General features: G+C 51.8%; 1 protein-coding gene across 1 annotated transcript in view; it reads left to right on the top strand.

The window, feature by feature from the left end:
• Positions 1 to 13,199, top strand: part of PAX7 (paired box 7) — a 105,547-nt gene extending 92,348 nt beyond the window's left edge. The window contains exon 8 of the mRNA XM_015441872.4: positions 12,341 to 13,199. Within this exon, the coding sequence (XP_015297358.3) occupies positions 12,341 to 12,748 (408 nt within the window). The 3' untranslated portion in view covers positions 12,749 to 13,199. The remainder of the gene's footprint in view (positions 1 to 12,340) is intronic.
• The last annotated feature ends 11,711 nt before the right edge of the window (positions 13,200 to 24,910 follow it).

The following is a 24,910-nucleotide window of genomic DNA, read 5'->3' as shown; positions in this document are numbered from 1 at the left end:
TGGGGGTGGGGTGTCACATAGAGTTTCACGTATTCTCTTTGGGAGGCATTCTTTGCCACTGCGGAGCCATGTAAGTTGGGTCATAATAATGGAATAAGCTGGCATCATGTCAAGTTGACTCCTCTCCAGGAAGTTGCGCCATGTTCAGCTTGTGACTTTGCATGGCACATGATGGACGACTGAATATGGGCACTGAGAGGGGATCAAAGATGACTGGGATGTCTGAAGTCTGAGTGACCAAGAAGGTGAAGCATCGTAGACAGAAACAGGGAATGCAGGAGGAGGACCTGGGTCAGAGGTAGCTCTTTGTAGGTCAAGATCAGGAGAGAGACACAAACGCATCCAGAACAGAGGTTGGGCAGAGATGTGGATTTCAGAGACATCTCTCAGCAGAGACCTGGAGATGGAATAAGATGCACAGGGATATAAGACAGAAAAACTGGGAGGTTCATTGCACCCATTGGGGAGGGGTACCAAAATGCTTTCTTTTTCCCTTCCATTTTGAATATGCACAGCCAGGATCTTGAGGTTCTTGCTCTGTGTTGCAGCAAGAGCCTGGTTGAAGGGGAGAGAGGGAGCAGAGACTCTAAGAAGGAAGAAAAAGAGCGGAGCAAAGCATTCGGGTCCCCAGCTGGTCCTTAGCAGCGTCTGTCCTCCCCAAGCTGCCTCCAGCTGAGTGTGATTTTGCTATTTATTTACATGTAATTATTGCTATGAGGTGCAGATATTAACGCTGTCAAGAGCAATTTGCTCTGACATTTTTCACTCGCTCAGTGCCCCCGCCACTCTCGATGGGGCCCAGGGTTCTCCCGGCTCAGGCCGCTGCGCGCTCGGTGGCCCAGCCGGGAACCACCCAGCCGGCAAGGAGTGGCGTCAGCGGGCTCACCCGGCTTCTCTGCAAACTCATTAAGCTTCGAAATTGAATTTGGTCTGGGAGAGGGCTGACTGGGCCCCACTCCACCAGCCGAGGCTGGCTCAAGGCCTCCCTGCTCTGCCTTCCCCTCGCTGGGGGACAGGCCAGTGGCTAAGGCTGGCAGCGGGCTGCAGAGGCAGCTGGTGAAGGCAGTGGAGGGTCATGGTCAGAGAGGTGAGATGTACACAGCCACCATCAGCAGAGCTCCACCATGGCCATGGCACGGTGCGGGCATGGTAGCTCAAACCCTCTCTGTATGCTCCATTACCAGGTCACCCAAGAAACCAATCCCTGACTTTGAGGGACAGCACTGCAATTGACAGGTGCACCCCCTTAACTACAGACTGTCCCATGAAGCCAGTCAAACACCTTAGTTATCCTTCAGAGGACGGTACCGTGGGGGTAGGAGGAGGTACTGAGCTGGCCCTGCAGCAAGGCCCCTGGGTGGACACTGGGAAGAGAATCGACTTTCTGTTTACAACTTTTGAGTTCAAGTCCAAACCCCAGTGCTTACTAATTGTGGAGACTGGGGCAAATTATTTAGCTTTCTAGAGCCTCCGTTTCCTGATCTTGAAAACAGAACAGCCATTTTTCATTATATTTCATATTTCATTGAATCTAAGACATCTGATGCTGGCCCTTCCTTGATCCTATCAGAAGGTGGGAACAAAAGTTTTCCACACAGCTACGCAGCCACATAGCCACAGCGAGGCAGTGATGAAGGCACTACGCATCCTGATTTCAGAGAGGTGAAAATGTACGTCTTCGACCTGATGTGGGGAGGAGGGGCTGGCGGCCCACCTGTACCTAGTAGGTGATGCACATAGTAAGTGCTTAAGGCTATGATCCTTTTTCCATGTGAGCCTCTCTATAACCAGGGGCCATTTTACAAATGGGGAAACTGAGGCTTATTTGTTCATTCATTCCACTGAAGGGATTTTGTTCCTGGGAGGGGGCAAGCTGGGCCTGAGCTATCACGGCCCTGAGTCCTTAACACATTGTGATATGTGCCAGCTTGTCTGCCCAGGTACTAACAAGGCCTCCCTGCCACTGCTCAGTCCCTGCCACAGCCAATCTGCATCCTCGTCTCCACCAATTACTGAGGTGGAGATGCCCCCCGCCCCAACTCCGCCACGCCAGGGGGCCTGAGAGCCCAGACCTCCTCCTTTTCCAACCTGGGCGGGGGACCAGAGTCAAGGAGGCCCTCCTCCCTCCCCTCTCCTTCCTCCTGCCTGCCCCTCCTCCCCTCAGCTCGGCCAATTAGGCCCCTGACACCTGGAGCCGCTGACAAACTGTTTCTGTCACTTGCTCTCTGTCTTTCATTAGGACTGCAGAGGAGGGGGAGCAGGGAAGGGAGGGGGAGGAGATGGGATCTTTCATGCTTAGTAAGGCCAGATACATTAATTACAAAACGGCCATTTGCCGCGTGAAAGTGTGCTAATTAAATTTATGCAATCATTATCTTTAAATAGTCATATCTTTCCCAGCGATCGGCCCCTTCCCCCCAAGCCCCGCCGCTCCGAGCAGAGTCGCTCTAATCCCTCGTCCGCCATTTATCGAGCCATCAGAGATGGTTTCTGAATCTCACTACACCCTTTTAGCGCCAGTGCCCACCAGGGACCCTGAGCCCTTGGACCCATCCTGGCATGGGCACCTTCAGACTCAGGCCGACCCAAAGATCTGCCCTGGATGAGGGGCAAAGCCTTCATCTGGTGTTTCCAGATATTTCTAGATGTTTCCAGATATTTGGAGATTGACATCTTGTAAAACGGACATTGGAAAAGTGTGTGTCTGTGTGTGTGTGTGTGCGTCTTTGACTTCTTGGACAATGAGTGTAAAGCCATTCTGTTCCTCCCTCCACCCCCACCTGACCTCTAGACATCTTATGAAACAGACATTGGAAGAGTGTGTGTGTGTTTGCGTTTGTGTGTGTGTGTGTGTGGTGTGTGTGTGTCTTTGACTTCTTGGACAATGAGTGAAAAGCTATTCTGTTCCTCCCTCCACCCCCACCTCACCTCTAGACATCTTATAAAACAGACATTGGAAGAGTGTGTGTGTGTGTGTGTGTGCGCGCGCGCGCGTGTGTGTCTTTGACTTCTTGGACAATGAGTGGAAAGCCATTCCGTTCCTCCCTCCGCTCCCACCTCACCTCCAGACAGTCCTTAACTAAAAGCCTCCAAGGACCCCTGGGATGGGGAGGGGGCTCTTAGAAACCCACTGGGTTGGTGGATGTTTGCCATATGACCCCTCAATTTATTCTTTTCCTTCAACCAACTCTGTGCTAGACCCTGTGCTCAGGATAAAAAGATAAATTTGTTTCTTCATTCGTGAATTTCCTCGCTTAGCAAATGTTTGTTGGGTGCCTTCTGTGTCCCAAGCACTGGGAATAAGACGCCAAGTCTGTCCCCAGGCAGCTCCTGCCAAATCCAGGCACGTCATGGCCACAAGAAAACAACAAACAGGGTGAGGCTCAGTCTGTTCCCAGGCGGAGGGTTGGGCCTTAGTGAGACTGAGAGTTTCCACGGGGTAAGGCTTGAACACAGGAACCTCACAGCCTCTTTTGGCTGCACCTCCCGGGGTCTCTCCCTCACACAGTAGACAAAGTCTCAGTCGGATGTCTTCTGCTGCAGTTTCACAAATTACCCCCTGTGCTTTCCTCTTCACTCAGACAGAGCCAGCCTCATGAGTCTTTCCAAGTCTGTGTATCAAACTGCACATGGGAGGAGGAGAAACCGCAACAGGGTTGTGGGTGGGTAGCCCCTACCCTAGTCAGAGATGGCAATGACCCGGTGTTCACCATGTATCCTCTGAGCTTCCAAGGTCCCCAAGCTTCAGCCTGTACTCTGGGTTGGGGCACACAGGATCTGTGCCCCATACATGTGCAATGCTCACATGCACACACACGCGCAGGCAACACTCACACATGCACACACAGTAGTAGCTACTGTGTGCACATACAATAATTATGCACACACAATGTTCATGCACACAATACTCACACAAGCACACATACAAAATTCACACATACACACACAAGTACTTGCACATGCACACAAAAATTCTACACATGCACATACAATACTCCCATGCACGTATAACACCCAGGCACATGCAAAGACACAATGCTCACACGTCACACAAGGACTTAGAAGCATCCATACAACACACATGCAGTACTTCCATGTGCACAAGCATGCATGAACACACAGTACTCACACATGCACATACAGTACTCACACATGCACACACCCTCTCTCCCTCTCTGTCTCACACAGGCACATACACACAAACACACACACACTGAGTTAACACTCAGTTAATAAATGACCCTAAGCCACCTATGGTAAATGAAGGCCACAGCCAGGCACAAGGCGATCGCCTTTTAGCATCAGACCAGAAGTCAAGAGTCAAGGGTCCTTGCCCCGATCCTGCCACTCATCCCCCAGGGGATTCTGGGTGAGCTGCAAAGCCTCAGTCTTCTCATCTGAAAAAGGGAGTAACAGTGCTTCCCAGAGTCGTTATGAGGCTTAAAGGGAAATACTTCACAAACTGTAAAGTGCTGTGCTTGTGCAAGAGAATGCCATCAGCCAGGCTTAGAAAAGTGTTCGTGGAAGGCTTCAAGGGTGAAAATGAGAGGGAACCAGGAGTCAGGGGGCTGGGTTGGGGGAGGGAAGGGGAGCCTCTTGCCCACAAGGCAGGTGCAGGGCTTCGGTGTGAGATGCTGGTAGTGGAGGGGGTGGCGTGTGGAGGCCATAAGCAGAGATGGAAGCTGAAGTGGAAGGTGGGGGACAGGGAGACCTGCAGGAAATCTTGTTTGGAAGCTCCAAGTCAGCACCCGAAGCCCATTACCGCTGTCCACAGGGGGGAAGGAGAGGGAGGGTCCAGATCCTCTTAGTGGAGAATTGAGAGGAGAGGGAGCGAGGGTGAGCAGCTGCCTGGGTAGGTGATTTCTAGCTTGCACTAATCTCAGTGTGGGGCTGGGGACAGGCAGCCGCCAACAGGGACATGTGTGTGTCTGGGTGTCCCCTGGGGGCTGGAGGAGGGTGAAGGGGCACACAGGTTTGTGTGAGTGAGCTGGCAAAGGCGGAGTTGTGGGGTGGCAGTGTGTGGGTGCATGAGGGTCTGTGTACCTCTGTGTGTGTGTGTCGGGGAGGCCGGTGGATCTGTGGCCAGCGGGGCGTGTATGTGTGGGTTTTCATGGATGTCATTCTCTGCGTGTTCCTGTTGGTGCATCTGTAATGTGTGTGTCTTCCTGCGTGGGTGTCTGGGTGTGTTTTGTGTGCATCCCATATCTTCGCCTGTATGAATATAGATGTGTCATGGTATTACGTGTGTGTGGCAATTCACAGTGATGTCTTGAGACTAGTGGCTCCCAAACTTGGCTTCTCATTAGAATCACCCGGGAGCTTAAAAAACTCCCAACCTGACTGGGCACGGTGGCTCACGCCTGTAATCCCAGCACTGTGGGAGGCCAAGGCAGCCAGATCACCTGAGGTCAGGAGTTTGAGACCAGCCTGACCAACATGGAGAAACCCCATCTCTACTAAAAGAAAGAAATTAGCCAGGCATGGTGACGCATGCCTGTAATCCCAGCTACTCGGGGGGCTGAGCCAGGAGAATCCTGGGAGGTGGAGGTTGCAGTGAGCCAAGATTGCGCCACTGTACTCCAGCCTGGGCAGCAAGAGTGAAACTCCGTCTCAAAAAAACAAAACAAAACAAAAAAACTCCTGACCCCCCAGACTCCCCAGTGATTCCAGTGGACAGTCAAGATGGAGAACCAGTGATGGAGCAGACAGACCCAGGGGAGCTGCCCGCCCGTCCCTCTTGCCCAGTCCTCAGCCTGCTCTGACAGGATCTGCTTGGAGGTAGAGGTGGATTCCAGGCCCCAGACCCTTAGGAACCAAGGCAAGTTGTGAGCTGGGCTGCCCCAGGTCATCTCCCAGTCTGGGGACAGTTCTTGGTCCACAGAGACACTTCCATGCAATTCAGACAGACAATGCCTTCTACTCCTGGCAAGCTGTGTTCTGACAACGGGAACAGATGGCTCTGAAAATTTCTCCTTTTCTCACCTCTTGTGGAAGTCAAAATGGTGAGCCAGGGCTGGAGGTGGACCTGAGGCTTGGAGATAAAAGTGCTCTGTGGGTCAAGCCAGCAGATCCTTTTGGAACCACACCCAAGACTGGGGGCAGGAGGGAGTGGCAGTAATCCCGGGGGTGCCAAGTCAGTCCCCCTCTTTGAGGCTCAGTTTCCGCATCTGTGAACATGCAGCAAACTCCAAGTTGCCTCCCACTTTTCATGTGCATATTTGGGTGTATTTACATGCAAGTGTGTGCGTGTGTGTGTGTGTTGGATGAGTTTGAGAAAGTGGGCGTGCAGATGGGCAACACTATGCTGCTAGATAACTGGGGCTCTGATGAAAGGCTACTGGACGATCGGGACCAGAGATGTTTCCAGTGAACTCATCGTCCTGGATTCAGGTGTGTGTTCTGCAGGGTGTGGTGTGGGCTGCCCTGTGCAGTGTGTGTTGTGGATTTGTGCGGATTCTAGGCCTTGCTCAGCTGAGACTGGGAGACTCCAAGGATTTGTGCTTCGATGGTTCCTTCTTTCTACAGGGGAGCACATTCAGGCCAGAGTGGGGTGCAACTTGTCAAAGCCACACACTCCTGGCTCCCTTTCCAGTGTGTAGGCCCCAGCTTCTGCATGGGGACGGAACAGTTCTAAGGGGACAGAGCAATGCTTCATTCAGAAAGCACCCCTTGGGTGGTGGCCCCCGTGGCAGAAAAAGATGAAAAACTGCATGGCCCTGACTGAGAGGTGTTCCCAGAGTCCGCTTCCAAGTGCTCATTTCCATCTCAGGCGAGGTCCCTGAGCCACCTGCCTCTTCCCTTCTAATCCTGGCAGAAGAGATGTCAGGGAGTTGAAAAAGGAAGGGGAGGAGGACAGCTGATATTTACCGGGAACTAACAATGCAGCAGGCATGGTACATCCAGTGTACATTTACTCACTTAATCCTTAAAATAACTCTCTAGGTAGCTACGATTATCATCATACCCATTTTATAGATGAGAAAACTGAGGCACAGAAGGTTAAAGAAATTGCCCAGGGTCACAGCTAGTCAGGGCAGATATTCTGGCCCCCATGCTGCAGAAAAGCCCTTCTGAGCACTGACTGGCCCAGGCCCAGTGCCCTCGGGGAAACTGTTGTCCCTCTTAGAGCCTCGGGGTCCTTCTCAGTGCAGAGGTGGGGCTCCGTGACCTGCCGCTGGTCCCTGCAGCCTTGACCTGATTCCTGACCCCCACCCCTATCCTGACCTTCAGTCTGTGGGCCCTGTGCCTCCCTCTCCCTCTGCACCCTGCTGCAGCCCCCACCCACCCACCACAAACCCTGCCATAGAGCCCCAGTGATGACGATTGCCCCTTCTAATTGCAGCCGCGCTCCCAAAGCCACGTTCGGTTATCACAGAGGGTGCAGATCTCGAAGCTCAGCCTCCTCAGTCCCAGGCCCTCGGGGCCAGCTCAGGAACGGAGGGAATTAATTACATTTTTCCCATCCCCTTCTTTTAAAGTAGGGGAACGGGCCGGCACGTCCCGGGGGAGAGGGAGGTAAGCAGAGGCTGTGGAAGGGGGGCCCCCACCCCCAAACCAGCAAGCCTCTCCCCAGCGGGCGGAAGGGAGGGTGAGGCTGGCCTCTTATTGATTTAGTCTGGTCGAGGCTGGGACTGATTTGGAGCAGAGGGAGAGGAAGGGGTTGGGGGCGGGGTAGGGGCCATGGCAGGTTGGGGGAAATGGAGGAGGAAGGGAGAGGAAGGGACGGCTGTCTGTCAGCCTGACGGACAGCCCTGAGATTTGCCTTCAGATAAAACCTTACAGATGTGGAGGTCGGTATTGATTTTGAGTTAGTAACGGTAACGTACCAAGAAGTAATACATTAGTGAAAGCAAGGTCACCCGGAAAAAAGTCAAACCCACCCGGGGAGAGGCCTTAGCATTCTTGAGGGGGGTGGATTACTGCATCAAACCTGAACTTCCTCAAGTTGAAAAGTTTGCAGGCTCCGGACCTCAGCTGTGCTCCTAACTGTGGGCCAATGCTTTCTGCTTCTGCAGGCCAAGAGGGGAGCCCTAGAGGTCCCCGGGAAGCCAGAGACCAGCGAGGGTCATTTAGGCCCGTAGGGCTCTGTGCAGTGAGGTTGCCAGACCTCTCCTTGTGTGCTCTCCAGCACAGTTGGTGGCAGGGAAAGAGCACAGCTAGGGACCCGGGAGGCCCGGGTGCAAATCCCAGCTCTGCCACTTACTAGCTGTGTGGTTGCGGCTGAGTCCTTTTGCTTCCCCGTGTCTCAATTTCCCCATCTGCATAATGGGAGTAATGATACCCCATCTGCTTGAGGAGTCCATGAACTGACCAATATATGACTCAGGCCCTGTGGTCTTCATCGGTGAGTGTTCTCCCCTCCCGCCGCTCTCCAGTTGGGTCCTGTCCCATTAGCTTAGACGCTGCCCTGCCTGGAGACAGGGGGTTGGATGAAATGGAAGCCCTTTGATCCACAGACCCCCAGGGACTCTGGAAGAGAGTCAGCCGCAGCAGCACATCCTCCATTCACACCTTCCCCAGATGTGGATTTGATTTGATGTTCCAGGGCAAATCCCATTGAGCAAATCCCATTATGGGAAAGTGAGCTGTCTGTTCACGGCCAAGGGTCCAAGGCCTCCTGAGCCACCGGGCACCACCCAAGCCCCTTCTGAGAAAGGACTGCAAGAGCGCTTGCAGCTCCTGGAATTTTCACTCTCCACCTTCACCTTCTTGCTATTTCCTAAATCTGCTGAGTGTATCTTGTGGTTCAGCCCCCTCAGCCCCAGGGACCTTGGGGCCTTGGCACTTGCTGTTTCTCTGCCTGGAAAGCTCCCCTGTCTGGTTCTCTCAGGGCTGTTCTTTCTGGTCTTGCTGGATATCACATCTTTGGGGAGGTCCTGCCTGACTATCCCACATAGCCCCTTATTTTTCCTCCATAGCATTTATCAGTATCATAAATTATATTATTCGTTCACTTGTTTATTGTCAACTTCGTTCCTTAGGCTGACACCACCAGGAAGGCATGGGATTGGCATTTTTCATGGCTGTGTCCCCAGTGCCTGGCTCGGTGTCTGGTATATCATAGGTGCTCAGTAAATGTTTTTAAAGGAATAGGTATGAATTCAGCAGAAGTTTTCTGAGCTCAGAATATGTAGCAAGCACCACGTAGGCGCTGGGGCTACAGAGATGAACAAAACGCAGTTTATCCTGCTCTCAAAGAGCTCAATACTCCAGCACTAGCTCCAGACTGGCACAGAGTAGCACTCTACGAAATGCTTGTGGGATGAATACATGAATGAATGAAGGATATCTTCAAGAAATAACGCATTGTTTGGGAGAGCTGGGATGTAAAAGTGCAAGGTAGAAAGGGGTGAAAGGAGTTGGGACAGGCAGCTAGAGGTCTGGTCACTAGGAGCTTTTGATGAGAGGTAATGGGGAGCCATTGATAATTCTTGAGTGATATTGTCAGATTGGGCGGCAGTTCTGTGTAGGTCTCTGTCTTAGAGGATGAGTACTGGGTCTACACGTAGCTCTCAGCCTGTCTCAAAGCATCCTCATCCGCTTCCTAACCATCCCCCCACCCCTCCCCTCCCATCATTCCGTCTGGACTTGGCATCTTGGGAATGGGCAGGAGGGAAGGATCAAACTGGAATCTCACGGAGCTGACAAACCCTCCCAGGAGTCTCCCAGCCCCCGACGACTGTCCTGAAAGAAGGGATCTGGAGCCTGTGTGTTTTTTCTGAACCCCTAAGTCTATTATTGGAGTCCAGGCCTCCTTTGAGCAGGGAGCAGGGTCCGTGTTTGTGTTGGGCCAGAAAGGAGATGGGTAGGAAAAGGTCTAGACTGAGAACTCCAGGGCAGAGTTAGATTCCTGAGTTTGCCCTGGGACCTTGCTCTCATCCCCAAGCCCTTAGACACTCTTCAAGCTAAGGAGATCCCATCTTGACAGACAGAAAGCAACAAACACAGCCCCGCAGTGTCAGACACCCTCACATACTCCTACCCCAACACCCTACTGTTGACCTGACCACGACAAAGACCTCAGAAGCACATTGAACACAGAGCGAGCTAGGGAGACCTCAGCTCCCTAAAGTAGTGCTAGTGTCCAGAGGACTCCAGACACTCCCCAGCCCAGCCTCCTGCCTCCCGGGCAGACTTTCTCCTTCTTGCAAACACATTCCAGTGTGTCTTTGCCATCTTGATGAAGTTGACACACCCCTATGACACCCCTATGTCCCACCCAAATCTCCCTAGCTGCGTGGAGATGAAGACTAGACCGTTGACAACCCCAGCTGGTCTGAGCTCTGAGGTCTGAACTCTGGCTCAGAGGGAAAAGGTGGAGGAGGGGAGACCCCCCAGGGCTGAGGGCATGGGGGAAAGAATCAGGCATAGGCTCTGCTCAAGACATTTCAGAGGACCTAAGCTTCCCCCAGAATAAGGGACCCCACCCCACTCACCCCCGCTTAGCTGCCCAGGAAACAAACTACTGCTGGTGCTCGGATTGAGACCCTCTAAAGTAATCAGATGCCTCAACCTCATTCTTTCTTGAGAGCTGAACTTAACATTTTGCAGGTGAGCCAGGGTCAGGCCTGCTGTGAGATCTAGGGAGGCCACGCCCCCTTTGCAGGCCTCAGTTTTTTCATCTGAGAAATGGGCATCCTAGCTTTGCCTCACACAACTCTGTGGGGTTTTGGCTTGGGAGGGTCAAATGAGTTAACTGCTCAGGGATACTCCTGAGGTTACACAGCTGGTAAACGGAAGAGCTCGGTGTCTGTCCCTGGCCCGAAGAATCCATCGATGCCCTCAACTGTGGTGAGGCCTCAATACCTGTGGCACAAGCCAGTAATAAAGGCAAAGGTAAAAATCTTAAGAAGGTGTCTAGTCGGCAAAACGATCACTGCTCCAATGCCCGCAGCCTGCTTTCTTACCCTGAAGGGGGAGTTAGGGAACTCAACTGTGTGCCCAGCAGGGATTGCCACGTGGTTCTCCATTTCGGTGCTGGGCAGATTATCAGCAAAGCCGTCCCCACCTCATATCAGGGTCTTCCTCCCATAAAGGGCGGCATCACCAGAAGGTCATCAGGGGCCTGGGCCCTGCAGGTCAGGTTCACGAGGGCCTGCCTCTCCCTCCTGCCCTCTCCCCTGCCCTCCTCCGGACTAACTGGGACACGATGCCCTCTCCCTCCTGCCCTCTCCCCTTCTCTGCTCTGAACTGACTAGTACATTGTGCCCTCTCACTCTCCAGGAGCTCCTGCTGCGCCACCCCCAGCCCCGCCCAAGGAAAGCACTGCTTTTCCCGCCCCCTTTCCTGGAGAGCTGGACAGCAGGTTCCACCTCCCCCAGATTTCCTGGACTGCCAGGGATGACTGGACGCCCTCCTCTGTGTCCTTTGATAGATACGATGCCTGGATCACAATGCCATGTCTCTATGATCTTTGCTAGTAGCTTCCCTCACCCGACCCAGACCCTTTCTCCTCCTCTCCCGCCACCGACGGCAGGGACCATGGCTGTTTCTCCTCTGAAGTCTCAGAGCCTTCAGCTCTCAGCCTGGAGCCAGAGTCACCATCCATGCCTGTTTGTGGAGTAAATAAGTGAACATCCCAGTAAGTGAACACCTGGACCTCCATCCAGGTCCCCTAAGCTGAGTTTCTAGAGACAAGCTTCCCCTGGTAGTCTGTGTTGCCAGCACTGACAGTGAGTTCCTATTTGGGGAACCCGGCCAGGCAGGGAAGGAGGGGATGGCCACAGACCTCAGGAGCTGGTAGAATCAAAGGAAGAGGCCTGCAAGCCTCTTTGAAAGCACTGGCTGTGGGCTTTGGTGTCGAAGGGACAGGAAGCTCGGAGTCCAGAAAAGTGGCAGGCAGAGCAAGCCACACACAGTGACCCCAGACAGTTCAGAGTCCTGCTGTAACGTTCGTGTTAGAAGATGGGGCCATCCCAGTCTGATGGGGGAGGCACAGTTCTCTGAGCTTGGAGAACTCGCTGACTGATGGGAGAGGCCTCATTAGCCAGTTCGTTTATTCACGCATTCATTCACGCATTTATTCATTCAATAGACAGGCCCAGAGTGCCCCTTAGAGCCAGGCCCTGGAGCTAGAGAGGCGAGTAAGGCCCTGCTGAGCTCTCAGTGGAAGGAGGATCCCTGGGTCAGGACCCTCCTTCAAGAGAAACACCGAAGACCAGCAGCCATCCCATGCATGAGGGCACGCAATTCAGGTAAACTGAGGACCTCGAAGCGACAGAGATTTCAAGGGAACAACTCCGGCAAAGAGCATTCCAGGGCCAGCCTGGCATTGTGCCAGTGTGCTCATGTCTCTGGGGTCTGTCCGGTGAGCCTGGCACTAATGGCCTTTTCCCCACAGGTGATGAGCATCTTGAGCAACCCCAGCGCAGTGCCCCCGCAGCCACAGGCTGACTTCTCCATCTCCCCGCTGCATGGCGGCCTGGACTCGGCCACCTCCATCTCAGCCAGCTGCAGCCAGCGGGCCGACTCCATCAAGCCGGGAGATAGCCTGCCCACCTCCCAGGCCTACTGCCCACCCACCTACAGCACCACCGGCTACAGCGTGGACCCCGTGGCCAGCTATCAGTACGGCCAGTACGGCCAGAGTGAGTGCCTGGTGCCCTGGGCATCCCCCGTCACCATTTATTCTCCCACCCCCAGGGCCTCCTGCTTGTTTGTGGAGAGCTACAAGGTGGTGTCAGGGTGGGGACTGTCCATTTTACAGATGGAAAAATTGAAGTCCAGCAAGACAGAACAGTTCACCTAAAATGACACTGAATTGAGCAAAGCCCAGGACATCTCCTGGCTAAGCCCCTGCTATGGCTCCAACAGAAATATAATACACAACACAACACTTAACATTTCTAGTGGTCACTTAACATTTCTAGTGGCCACATTTTAAAACATAAGAAGAAACAGGCCAGGAGTGGTGGCTCATGCCTGTAATCCCAGCACTTTGGAAGGCTGAGGCAAATGAATCACTTGAGCCCAGGAGATCGAGACCGGCCTGGTCAACATGGTGAAACTCTGTCTCTACTAAAAATACAAAAATTAACCAGGCATGGTGGCACGTACCTGTAATCCCAGCCACTCAAGTAGGTGAGGCACAAGAATCACCTGAACCCAGGTGGCTGAGGTTGCAGTGAGCCGAGATCACGCCACTGTACTCCAGGCTGTGTGACAGAGCAAGACTGTCTCCAAAAAAAAAAGAAAAAAAATTAAGGAGAAGAAACAATGGAATTATTTTTACTAACATTGTATTTAACCCAGTACATCCAAAAGAATATCATTTCAAAATGCAATTCATATATAATTATTGAGATATTTTACATTCTCTTCTTCATGCTATGTCTTTGACATCCTGTGTGTGTTTTACCCTTACAGCCCATTTTAATTCCGACACTGAGTTTTCAACAGAAATACTTGATCTGTATTTAAATTTCATATAGTTTACAATTGAGAAAATAGACTTACACACCCAAAGTGTTCCAAATTGTAAGTTTTCCAACCACTAAATAACCCAATTGAAGACTGGTTTTTGACTTTAAATTAGTTCAAGTGAAATCAACATTTGAAATTCGGTTTCCCGGTTGCACTAGCCGCAGTTCAAGCGCTTGGTAGACATGGGCTGCTGGTGGCCACCGTGCTGGACAGCTCAGTGGGAGACCGTGCCCTTTCTGCCACAGGGCATGGGAAAGCTGTGTTTCCAGCTCTCTCCTCCACTCCAAACTCTGCAATGGTCCCGTGCACCCATCTCAGCTGCTATCCCCTTTGTGCCTTGCCTTGAGGCAGGGACTGTGGACCCTCAGACCAAAGGCTGGAAAACACAGGTCTGAACACAGCCTCCGCCACCTGGCAAGGCCAGCAGTGGGGCACGCCCAGATGGGACAGGGAACTGGAGGTCACCAGTCACTCTTCCTGCCGCACCTCCCTGCAAAGGCCTCACCTGCTGGTGTCAAACTAATCAGAAGGGCGTGTGGCAAGAGGGTGAGGCCCCATCCCTGAGGGCATCCTCTCTCCCAGCCCAGCCCTGGGCCAGCCTTTCTGACCTCTGCTTCCTGCCCACCCCCCCAACCCACTCCTCCTCACGTGGCATTCGCCTCCACTGCCAAATGAGGGCCAGCTGTGTTGGCCTCCACCTCCCAGCTGTGTTCACAACCCTTCCTGTGTGTGTACATGTTTGCGTATGTGTATGTACATATGTGTATATGGGTGTTTGTGAGTACATATGTTGGGACATGTTACAATTCGTGTGTGTGTGCATGTGATGCATCTGAGTATTTCAACTCCCATGTGTTACTGCATGCACATTTGCATATACGTGAATACACGCATGTGTCATTGGGCACGTGTGAGCATATGTGTATATGACTTCACATGTGTGCACATAAATGAGCATATTGTGCACACGTGATGTGCACATCTGTTTGTGTGTATGAACACATGTGCGCACACATATATGTAAGTATATGTGTCTGCTTAAACAAACATGTTTAAATGTGCATTCAAGTCTGTACATATGGTTGAGTGTGTCTTTATGTGTACCTGCATGTTTGACGTAGGTATGCATGTGTCAATTTGTAGATATGTATAATGAACACGTATGCGTGTGTATAGATGCATTTGAGTGTGTAAATGTGTGACTGTGCATGTGTATAGCCGTGCATTGGGGCATGTACACATGCTTCAGTGATTGTGTTTGGGAGTACCTGTGTTTGGACACACATACTCTGTGTGCAGTGTGTAAACAGGGGTGAGCGTATGAGTGCATGTTTGGGTATGTCATAGGTGTGACTGTGTGTACGTGTGTATGGATGTACATCTGGGTGTAGACATATACCATGTATAACTGTGTGTGTATGAATGTGTGCGTGGGGGTCTGCGTGTATATTTGAGAGCAGGGTGCATGCATGTGCATGGGAGAATTTCCGGAGGGTCCCAGGGTGACCTCCTGACCCAGCCCATGTTCCTGGGCATGGAGCAGGGCACACATGCTCTTGATAAATATTTTAGAGTGACCTCAGCGGCAGCAGCAGCGCCGGCCTGGGGCGGGGGTTAGTCACACCAAAGCTCGGTGCCCTGATCCAGGGGAGCCTGCTCAATTCGGAAATAAAATTAACCCCAAAGTCAGCATGGGGGCGGCAGGGGAGGGGATCAAAAGGGAAGAGGCCTAGGAGGCGAGAAAGGAGGGTTTGTTCTCTTGCTTGGGCAAAGCCAGCCAGAGCAGCTTCCTCCTCCCCCACCTCCCCCAACTCCATTCTTCTCCTTTCCATCCTCTCCTTCCACTCCCTTCTCCTCCTCCTGTCACTCCCCTTCCAGCTCCACCCCTGCTGCCCTGGCTTCTCTGGGAATAGCTCAGAGCTCCTCTTGGCCACATTCTCCAGCCTTCCCCAAAGGGAGCCCAGCACAGGCCCCACCTCACCCCACAGAGACTCCAGGCCTGAGCTGAGAGGGAAGGACTGGAGGAAAAGTCCCCTCCTCTGCCACCAATTAGTGTGGACCAGCCACACACTTGCCTCTCTGAGCCTCAGTCTTCCCATCTGTGAAATGGAGGCCACAGATTAGACTTAGCCATCTCAGAGTGTTTCCATTGCACCACCTCCCTCTCCTTTGGCATTTTGGAGGCCCCGAGACACATCGTGTTCCCACTAACCACTTGCCCCACATCCCTGGGCAACTTAATCCATCTGTGGATGGGATGCCCCGGCGTGTGTGCAACAGTCCCATGTCCTGGACTGTGCCCATGTATGCCCAGGTCCACCTGTCATCCCTTGACGCCTGTCCTCTGCCCAAGTTCATCCCACAGGGCACTGGGCAAAATGCGTGCTCCTCATTCATGTCATTCTCTAAGTTATTTGTCCCCAGGTTGCAGGTGCAAAAATGAGGCTCAGAGAGGCTAGGTAGCTTCTCCAAAATCCCACAGCATGGCAATGGTGGACCCAAAGTCTCCTAACTTCAAATCACAGATTTGTGGAGGCCACTCAGCAGCGATACACACATGAGCCCACCCACGCGTGGATTCACGTCCACAGCTTCACATGCACCTGCATACGGACAGATGCACACGCAGAGAGAGGGGTTTATATATGAGTGTTCACTAATGTGTAGACACACAGCTTTAAGATACAAACATACAAAATGTGCATGTGTAAAGGAAGGAGGAATGGCCGTTTATTGAGCATCTACTATGGGTCTGGCATTTCATCCTCATGCCACCCTATGCAGTGCACGTGGTTATTCCCATTGGACGGATGAGGAACTGGGATCCAGAGAGGCTGTTTGCCCAAGGCCTCCCGGCAGCCCATACCGATGTGTACACAGCCACACCTGCAGCCTGATCCCTGGAGAGCCACCTTCAGGTGTGCATTGAGCGAGCATACACATGGGCCAAACCCTTAGGCACCAGAGTCCTCCCCCTCCTCTCCATGGGCTTCTCATCTTCCCAGGGACACCCTCACTCCTTTTCCTGCTCTGGCCCTTGTCCATCCACCTGTCTGTCTTCCCTCATCTCTGGAGGGGTGGGGGCAGGGGCCCAGGGATGGGGCACACGGAAGATTAATATGGCCCTGGTGTTCCCAGAGGCCAGGGCCGTACTAACGATGGGGCTGATAGAACGCAGAAGTGTGAAAAGAATTTTAATAGATCTGACAAGTCTAATAAGAATTTGTGTCTAGAAGGGTCCTCCTCTGGGGCTGCGAGCTGACGAGGCGCTGACGGCTGAGATTGTTTACCGGTTGGCATCACCACCACATCTCCTGCCAACTCCCAATTAATCTAATTTGAGACATTTAGAGCCCAGGCATGGGCACGAGGCAGAGGAGGGGAGATGCGTAAAGACAGAGGGACAGGGAGGGCCGTTGACGGAGGCCGTAATAAGAAATGTCACAGCCCTGCCCTCGCTGGCCCTTCGGCTCCACCCCAGGGAGAGGCAGGTTCTGTAGCCTGTTGGGTGCCCTTGAAGTTGGCAGGGTCGTCAGGAAAGTTTGGCTTCCTGGTGTTTCGTTGGCTACCTAGACAGGGCCTGGCAAGCTCCTACTGTGTGCTGGGCCATGGGCTGGTCACTGGGAGAGGCTGAGAAGGATAAGGCGCACAGAGTGGCCAGAGGCACAGGCAGGACCAATGCAGGTTCCTCCATGACACACACTGCATGTGACTCTGGGACAGTGACTTCTCTGTGCCTCAGTTTCCACATTTATAGAAGGAGAACACTCATAGCTAAAGCACTTGAAAGAAATGGGTGTGGTCATGCCTGCCAGCGCACAGTAGGTGGTCCACAAGTGAGGGTGCTCGCTTTGTTGTTCTCATTATTATTCAAAGCCAGCGAAAATTAGAACGACCATATTTATCCAAAGGATGGGAATCAGTGTATCAAAGGGATACCTGCACTCCCATGTTTATTGCAACGCCATTCACAATAGCCGAGATATGGAATCAACGTAAGTAGCCATCAACGGATAAACAGATAAAGAACATATAGTCTATATACCCAGTGGAATACTATTCAGCCATAAGAAAGAATAAAATCCTGTCATCCACAGCAACATGGATGGAACTGCAGGTCATTTTACCAAGTAACATAAGCCAGGCACAGAGAGACAAACATCACATGTTCTCATACGTGGGAGCTAAGAAGCTTGACCTCATGGAGACAGAGTCAAATGATGGCTACTAGAGGCAGGGAAGCAGGGAGGGGGATGAAGGGAGGTTGGTTAATGGGTGCAAACATACAGTTAGATAGAAGGAGTAAGTTCTAGTATTTGATAACAGAGTAGGGTGACTACAGCTAACAACAATGTATTGTATATTTCAAAATAGCTAGAAGAGAGGACTTGAAATGTACCCAACACATAGAAATGAAAAATACTGGGCCAGGCTCAGTGGCTCACACCTGCAATCCCAGCACTTTGGAAGGCCAAGGTGGGCAAATCACCTGAGATCAGGAGTTTGAGACCAGCCCGGCCAACACGGCGCTGTCTGAAAACTACAAAGATTAGCCAAGTGTACTGGTGGGCACCTGTAATCCCAACTACTTGGGAGACTGAGGCAGGAGAACTGCTTGAATCTGGGAGGCGGAGGTTACAGTGAGTCGAGACTGCGCCATTGCACTCCAGCCTGAGAGACAGAGTGAGACTCCATCTCAAAAAAACGAAAAACAAAAAAACAGAAAAGAGAAATCCTGAAGGTGATGGATGCCCTAAACAGCTTGACTTGATCATTACACATTCTATGCATGTAGCAAAACATCACAGGTACCCCAATGAATCTGTGCAAATATTATGTATCAATTGTTTAAAAAGCCAGAGTTCTCAGCCCACCCACAGGAATAGCTGGAGAGGTTGGTGTGAGAGGCTGGCATGGTGTGAAGTAAGGAGGGGAGGCAGTGGCTGCTGTGACTCAGGGAAACAGTCACCTGGCTCGGCGGTGTGCCCTTGGACAGATCGCTTATATTGCCTGGAGCAGAACATGGGATCAATGTAGAATTTGGGGTGTAGAGCACCTCGTGCACTCTAAAATGTTGTGCATGTACAAAGGGTTATTCTCTAGGAGTCTGCAGGGGTGGCTGGGAGCTAGGCTCAGACTGCCTGGGTTTGAATCCTGGCTCCGCAACTTATGAACTGTGTGATCCTTGAAGTGGTGCAGTCTCTCAGAGCCTCAGTTCCATCATCTGTAAGATGCAGATACCACCACTACCAGCCTCATAGAGTTGTGAGAGTTAAATGGAAAATGAGCACAAAATGCTTAGAACAGGACCGGGATAGAACAAGCTCTCTGTAAACACTGGCTCTTCCTCTTTCTATTCCTACTGTCCCTCTAAGAATGAGGCTTCTTAACGGGATGGACCCTGGAGTCCGGGTAAGGCAGGCTCCCAGTGGTAGAGTTGGTGTGGCCAGGGCTGCACGGTCCCCCCAAAGCCAGAGATGGGAATGGCCCTACCCTCACACGGAGGAAGGGGCAGACCCAAGGCAGGGCTGGGCTGGCTGCCACCAACTTTGCTCTACCAACTGGGAGCCTGGAGGCCAAGTGACTTCAGAGGAAGGCTGGCAGTCCCCCAGGGCTCAGCTCAGACCCTAGACAGACTTAACTTTCCTCTCATCACCCACCCTGGAGCCTGGTAAGCAGAGGGGCACAGAGTTCAGACACTCCAGAGAGACCCCAGGGCATTTGCACATCCTTTGGGAATGTCGAGGGCCAAGCCCCTGCGTGCTCTGTAACCACCATCTTAAAGAACACTGTCTCACTTCATCCTTTTAGCAGCAGCCCTGGAGGAAGCTGAACTTTGTTTTCCCCATTCTACAGACAAGGAAGCAGGTCTAGAAAGGTCAGGTGATGTGCCCAGGGCCACATAAGCGGGAGGTAACTGGGACTGCAGCCACCTCATCTGCTGCTCCATCTCCTCCTGCCCGCATCAAAGGCCATGTTTGCTTACTAAATCCCAATCCTAGTCTTCCACTGCTTCCAAACCCACATCTCTCGAGCTCACAATGTGCCAGGCACAGTACTAGCTAGCCACTTTGTACGCATTTCTCCTTTAACCTTCATAACAGCTCCTCAGATAGGTGCTGTTACGATCCCCAATTTACAGACAAGGAAACAGGTTTGAATAGATGAGGTGGGATGCCCCAGATCACACGTTAAAAATTGGCATGTGCGGGATTTGAACCTCTGTCATTTGAGCCACTAGGCAATACGGCCTCCCATGGTTCAATGATTGGCACTGCCCACCTGGCCTCCCTGGCCTCATCCTCAGGCCATGCCTATCACCTTTTGGCTCCACCCACCTGCCCTAGGCAGAAACCTCCAACCTTGGGGAAGCATGTGGAATGCTACAGGGTCCCCTGTGGGCAGGTGACAGGACAGGTGTTGAGCCAGGCCTCGTAATTCCTAATGCAGTATTCGTTCCATCTTCCTCTTGCTTCTGGATCCTACAGATCCCAGGGGTTTGGACTGGCCACAGCCACAGACCCCAGCTTGGGAGCCAGCATCCCTGTGCCTCTGGAGGCCTTGGCCACACCCCAGCCAAATCATTTGGTCAAGGCTGATTTCTGTTGTAGCCTCAGAAAGGCAGAATTAGTACAGTCAAGACAGAACACATGTACATGCAGGTCAAGGGTCATCCCTGCACATACACACATATAGAGACAGGTACCTGGCTCAGTTGGAACTCACCTGTACACAGTGCCTGCACATGCACTGGCATTCCCAAAGTTCATCTATTCACAAAGGTGCACACAACTCACACACACATGTGCACGTGTGTGTGCAAATGTTGCTCTTGTGTGGACATTCATGTGCAGGCCAATTATTCAAGGAAATTCTTGTTTCCATTGTTCACACACACAAATATGCACCACTCTCAGGCACGTACACCCTCAGACACTCATCTGTCTCCTCTGGGTGACCAGATGGACAGAGCTGTAAATCTCAGCTCCCTGCGTATCTGTGTCCTGGCTCCTTCTGCATGGATCCCTCAGCTCACCCACAGCCACTCTGGCCTCGCAGCAAAGGTCTTGCTTTGCCTTATCTGTAAGCCGGGCACAGATAGAAAAAGCAGAGAGACCTTGCCCTCATCATTATCTGCACTCAGGGATTCACAGGGCCTTATCCATAGCAGGTGTATGTAGTGGGCTTATTGAGGGGTGGTTAATTCTTTTCTCAGCAACGTGGATAATCTTCTGTGCCTCTCTAGGAACTTACCAGAGAGCTGGGCACACAATGCATTAAATAAATATTTGCTAAATGATTGGAGAGGAGGTGAGAGAAAGAGCTTCATGAAGAGATGGATAGATGGAAGGATGGATGGATGGATGGACAGATGGATGATGGATGAGTGGATGAGGTATGGATAGAGGATGGATAGACAGAGGGCTGGATGGATGGATGGATGAAGGATGAGTGGATAGAAGGATGGATGGATGGATAGATGGATAGATAGATGGATAAATGGATGGATAGAAAGACAGAAAATGGATAAATGGATGGATGGATGGATGGATGGATGGACAGAATGGATGGGTGGATAGATGCATGGATATGGCTGGATGGATGAGAGGATGAGTGGATAGAAGGTGGAAGGATGATGGATGGATGAAAGAAAGGATGGATAGACATGGATGGATGGATGGATGGATGGATGGATGGATGGATGGATGGATGTAAATAGAGTGAATGGAAGAATAAACAAAAAGAACCTCGATTTCTAGCAGAGTCTCTTCTTTTTTCCAGCTGCTGTTGATTATCTGGCCAAAAACGTGAGCCTCTCCACCCAGCGTCGCATGAAGCTCGGGGAGCACTCCGCTGTGCTGGGACTTCTGCCTGTGGAAACTGGCCAGGCCTACTAGGGCCCCCGGGGCAACTTGCCCCAGCCCAATTCCCAGCCCAACCCTAACTGACCCCTGAACCTCCCAGCCTTGCCTCCTCATCCCCCTGGAGTCCTAGGGGGCCAAGAAAGGAACCCACCTGCTTCTCATCACTGGCACCCTGGAGATAGACAGCCAGCTTGTCACTCAGCTGTGGTTAGGGATCCAGAGTGATGCCCTTGGAGTCTGCTCCCCACTTTCCCCAAGGAGGGTTTCTGGTCAGCCTGAAGTCCTCCCCTGTCAAATCCCATGGTGGCCTCTGTGCCATCTCAGGCATGGAGATCAAGGCCCACCTAGAACACCTTGGGCACCCAGAGGAGGACGATGCCTGAGAGGAAGTCCTGCAGCCCTTTGGACCCAACTCCAGAGGGTGCCCTAGCTAGAGGTGGATGTGAAGCATTCAGGGCTACTCTCAGCTGGATGCACTGGGAGCCAGCCCTCCAAGGAGGTTCTCGGGCTCAATGTCAGAACGGCAGCCCTTTCCTCCTCTAGACATTGGGACTCCAGCAGAGAGGGGACCCTGGCTTTGGGGTCTTCCCAGGGGAGTCAGCAGAGGGGCAGTCTCACCCCCACCCAGGAATTTGAAGGACTTCAGAACCCTCCCCAGACACCTCTACTAGGTGTACGGGGAAATCTAGCACAGTCAGGGAGACTGGGGAGACCAGGAAGAGGCTTAACCAGAGGGTAAGGGCACATGGGGGTGGGGCTTGTCAGCCATGGGCCTGCCCAGGATACAAGGACCCAACTCAGGCTTCTGGAAGCAGAGGGCTCTTAGCCTGAAGCCCAAGTTCCCACCATGTCCAACCCATCTGGGGCCTGGGGAACCCACAGAACTTTTCAGTTTCCTTCATTAGCTGAATCAGATGAGATGGGGAGGGGATAAAGTCTTGAGGATACATGAGTGGAGGAGCATGAAGTCGGCTCAGAAGGGACTTTCACAACCAGGTCCCTTTGTTTGTGGGAGGGCAAGCCTTTGTTGCCCAAGGCTTCAGCTCTCTGCCTGCAAGTCCACACCCCAGGGAGCTGAGATTTTGCCCAAAGCCTTCCACAGAGGCCCGAGCCCATCCTTACCATGCCCCATCCTCTAGGAAGAGGCCTCCATCTTCCCCAGACCCCTTTCCGTTTCTGGGGATGCAGAGAGCTACCCTCAGAGCTTTGGAGGAGGGTTCTAGACTGGACAGGGGTTGTTTGCCCCACAGACAAGAAGATTCCCCCTGGCATGTTGTTAGGGGCATATTGTTGCCCTGCCCAGAGTAGCATCTTTCAATGTTGCCTCTGTCTTAGCCAAGAGGTCCCTGCCTCCTGATCTGGCACAGCTGAGCTGAGGCAGATGTGACCAGTTTTCAAGCTACCACCCCTGAGCAGAGGGAGATGTCAACAATTCCAGAGGAGAGGGAAGAGGCACCTTCCTTGACCACGCCAGTGGCCTCCTGAAGTTCCATTCTCTTAAGAGTTGGGACCTTGAGGGGATGATTCAAACCCCTGATTCCTCCTTCCTGGGAACTTCTTATCACCTTTACCTATTTATCAAAATCATCATACCTATTTACCATCACTGTCGCTGTAATCTACATTCCATCACCTTTATCAGGTGCTGCTGAGTACAAAGTACTTGGGATGGGAGACACAGCACTGAATTCACAAACATTAGACCAAACTGCTTGTCCCCCCACGTCTTTGCTCAATCCATGCCTCTTGCCCTCAGCCAACAAGACATTCCTAGAGGGAAAGGGCTGCTGCTCTGGGAGTCAACCTGAGTTCCTCCCTCCTGGGGAGCTGGGTTGGCAAGATTCTAGGACAGTCTCCTACGTGGACGTCACCTCTGTGACAAATGTTCACCTGGTTCTCATCTTCAGACTTGGTCATATCAAGCCTGTCCTGGACCATGGCCAGGCTGGCTCATATCTCTGGTTTAGAGAAACCAGTGAATAACTGGAGACAAACAGACTCTTTGGTAGCAGCAGACACATGTGACCCATCACGGTCAACCAAGGTTGCAACCGGAGCGTCCACTGCAGAAGACTTTTGGTTCTTCATGTTCGGGACAAAAAAGAAGGCTCTGTTGTCCCTTGGTAACCCAGTCCCTGCTTTTGTAGCTATCACAGCAGAAAGCAGCTCTTCCTGAAGACCACTCTTCATCCACATTCCTTGAATGGCCAATCCTTCCACCTGGAGGCCTGGCTCAGAAAGTGTCTGAGTCTCCTGACACCTTCTATGACTCAGGAGCAGGGATCTCAGGCAGGTGACATCAAAACCACCCAGCCCTATCCCCAGGAGGTGACAGTCCAATGCTAGGACCAATCCCAGATGTCTGATCCCGATGGTGAAATGGAACCAAGACCTGCTTGGGAATAAACCAAATGATTTCTCATAACGTTGAACATAAGTTCTCCCAAGCCATCATCTTGGTAGAAAATGGGACTTATTCCTTGAGGGGCCCCACCCGCTTCAGAAAGAGGCCCTTGATCCTGATAGGTTCTCTCTAAAACCCCTATATTAACGTGTCTGGCCAACTTGGGTCATAAAATTCAGCCTTGTGTTGGCAGTTTGAAACATCACGAGAGGTGATGTTGAATGAGAGACACAAGGCCTCCATCTCTTTGGGGCTGACCACAGCCTGAGAAAGAAGGCCTGGGTTCCAGTGGCCAGGCCGTCCCAGATACAACCCCCATCCATCCCTGTAAATAGAGTCTGTAGCAAAATAAGAGCTGCTTCCTCCGACTTATCACAAGTCGCTGTTGGTCCTCTCTAAGGGGGGCTCTCTTTTGAGTTCATTGTACAATAGTTGGAAAACGTGGTGATGTGCTGTTCGTTTATAGAAAGTTGACTTTTTATAAATATATATATATATATACTAAAAAAGGAAAGAAATCCCCCACAGTGCGTGTCGTGCTAGTGCCAGAGACCATCTGTAGGGATATATCTTCATATTGTGTGTTCAAATTATGCATTCCAGGCTCTAGTGGGTTCTTTCATTCTTGTTCCTTTATTTTTCTCATTGGTATTTCTCTCTTGCTATATAAAGAAAAAAAGAAGTGATGTGTAAGAACCAAGCTATGCTTTTGTACTTCCATTTTATACTTGATTTACCTTTGATGTTCTTTTGCCAGAGGAACACGAAAGGGCAGAGCAAACAGAGAACTAGGGGAATAAGAGAGAAGGAAAGAAGAATGGAGAGAGAGGTTTGCCCAGAAGGAAAATGAAGAGTCAGATTGAAATCTGACTCTGGCTTGAGAACAGGACAGATCCCAGAGTTTGACCACTCTGCCAGAATCCAGTGTTTTAAGATGGAGTTGGTGAAGTATCCAAGATTTTGGATCCTGGGACTCAGTGAAACTCCATCACCCAACTAAAAAGATGTTCTCTGGGACCTCTCTCAGCCTGATGTTCTCGTCAAGCTCCCGAATGTGTCTCGCACTGCTGGACACTTTTTTGGGGGTACACAGCTCTTCTCTCCTCCCCTCCTGCAGAGGCACCAAAACCAAGACCAAATGGGGGTTCTCTAGCCGCCAACTTGAAACGCTCTGAGACTTCCGTGTATTTGATGCTTCTTCAAGTCAACTCTGACATGG

The sequence above is a fragment of the Macaca fascicularis genome, chromosome 1 (genome assembly GCF_037993035.2).
Source record: "Macaca fascicularis isolate 582-1 chromosome 1, T2T-MFA8v1.1".
Taxonomy (NCBI): Eukaryota; Metazoa; Chordata; class Mammalia; order Primates; family Cercopithecidae; genus Macaca; species Macaca fascicularis.
Note: the sequence above shows the minus strand (reverse complement) of the source record. Positions and strands in the feature narration are given on the sequence as shown.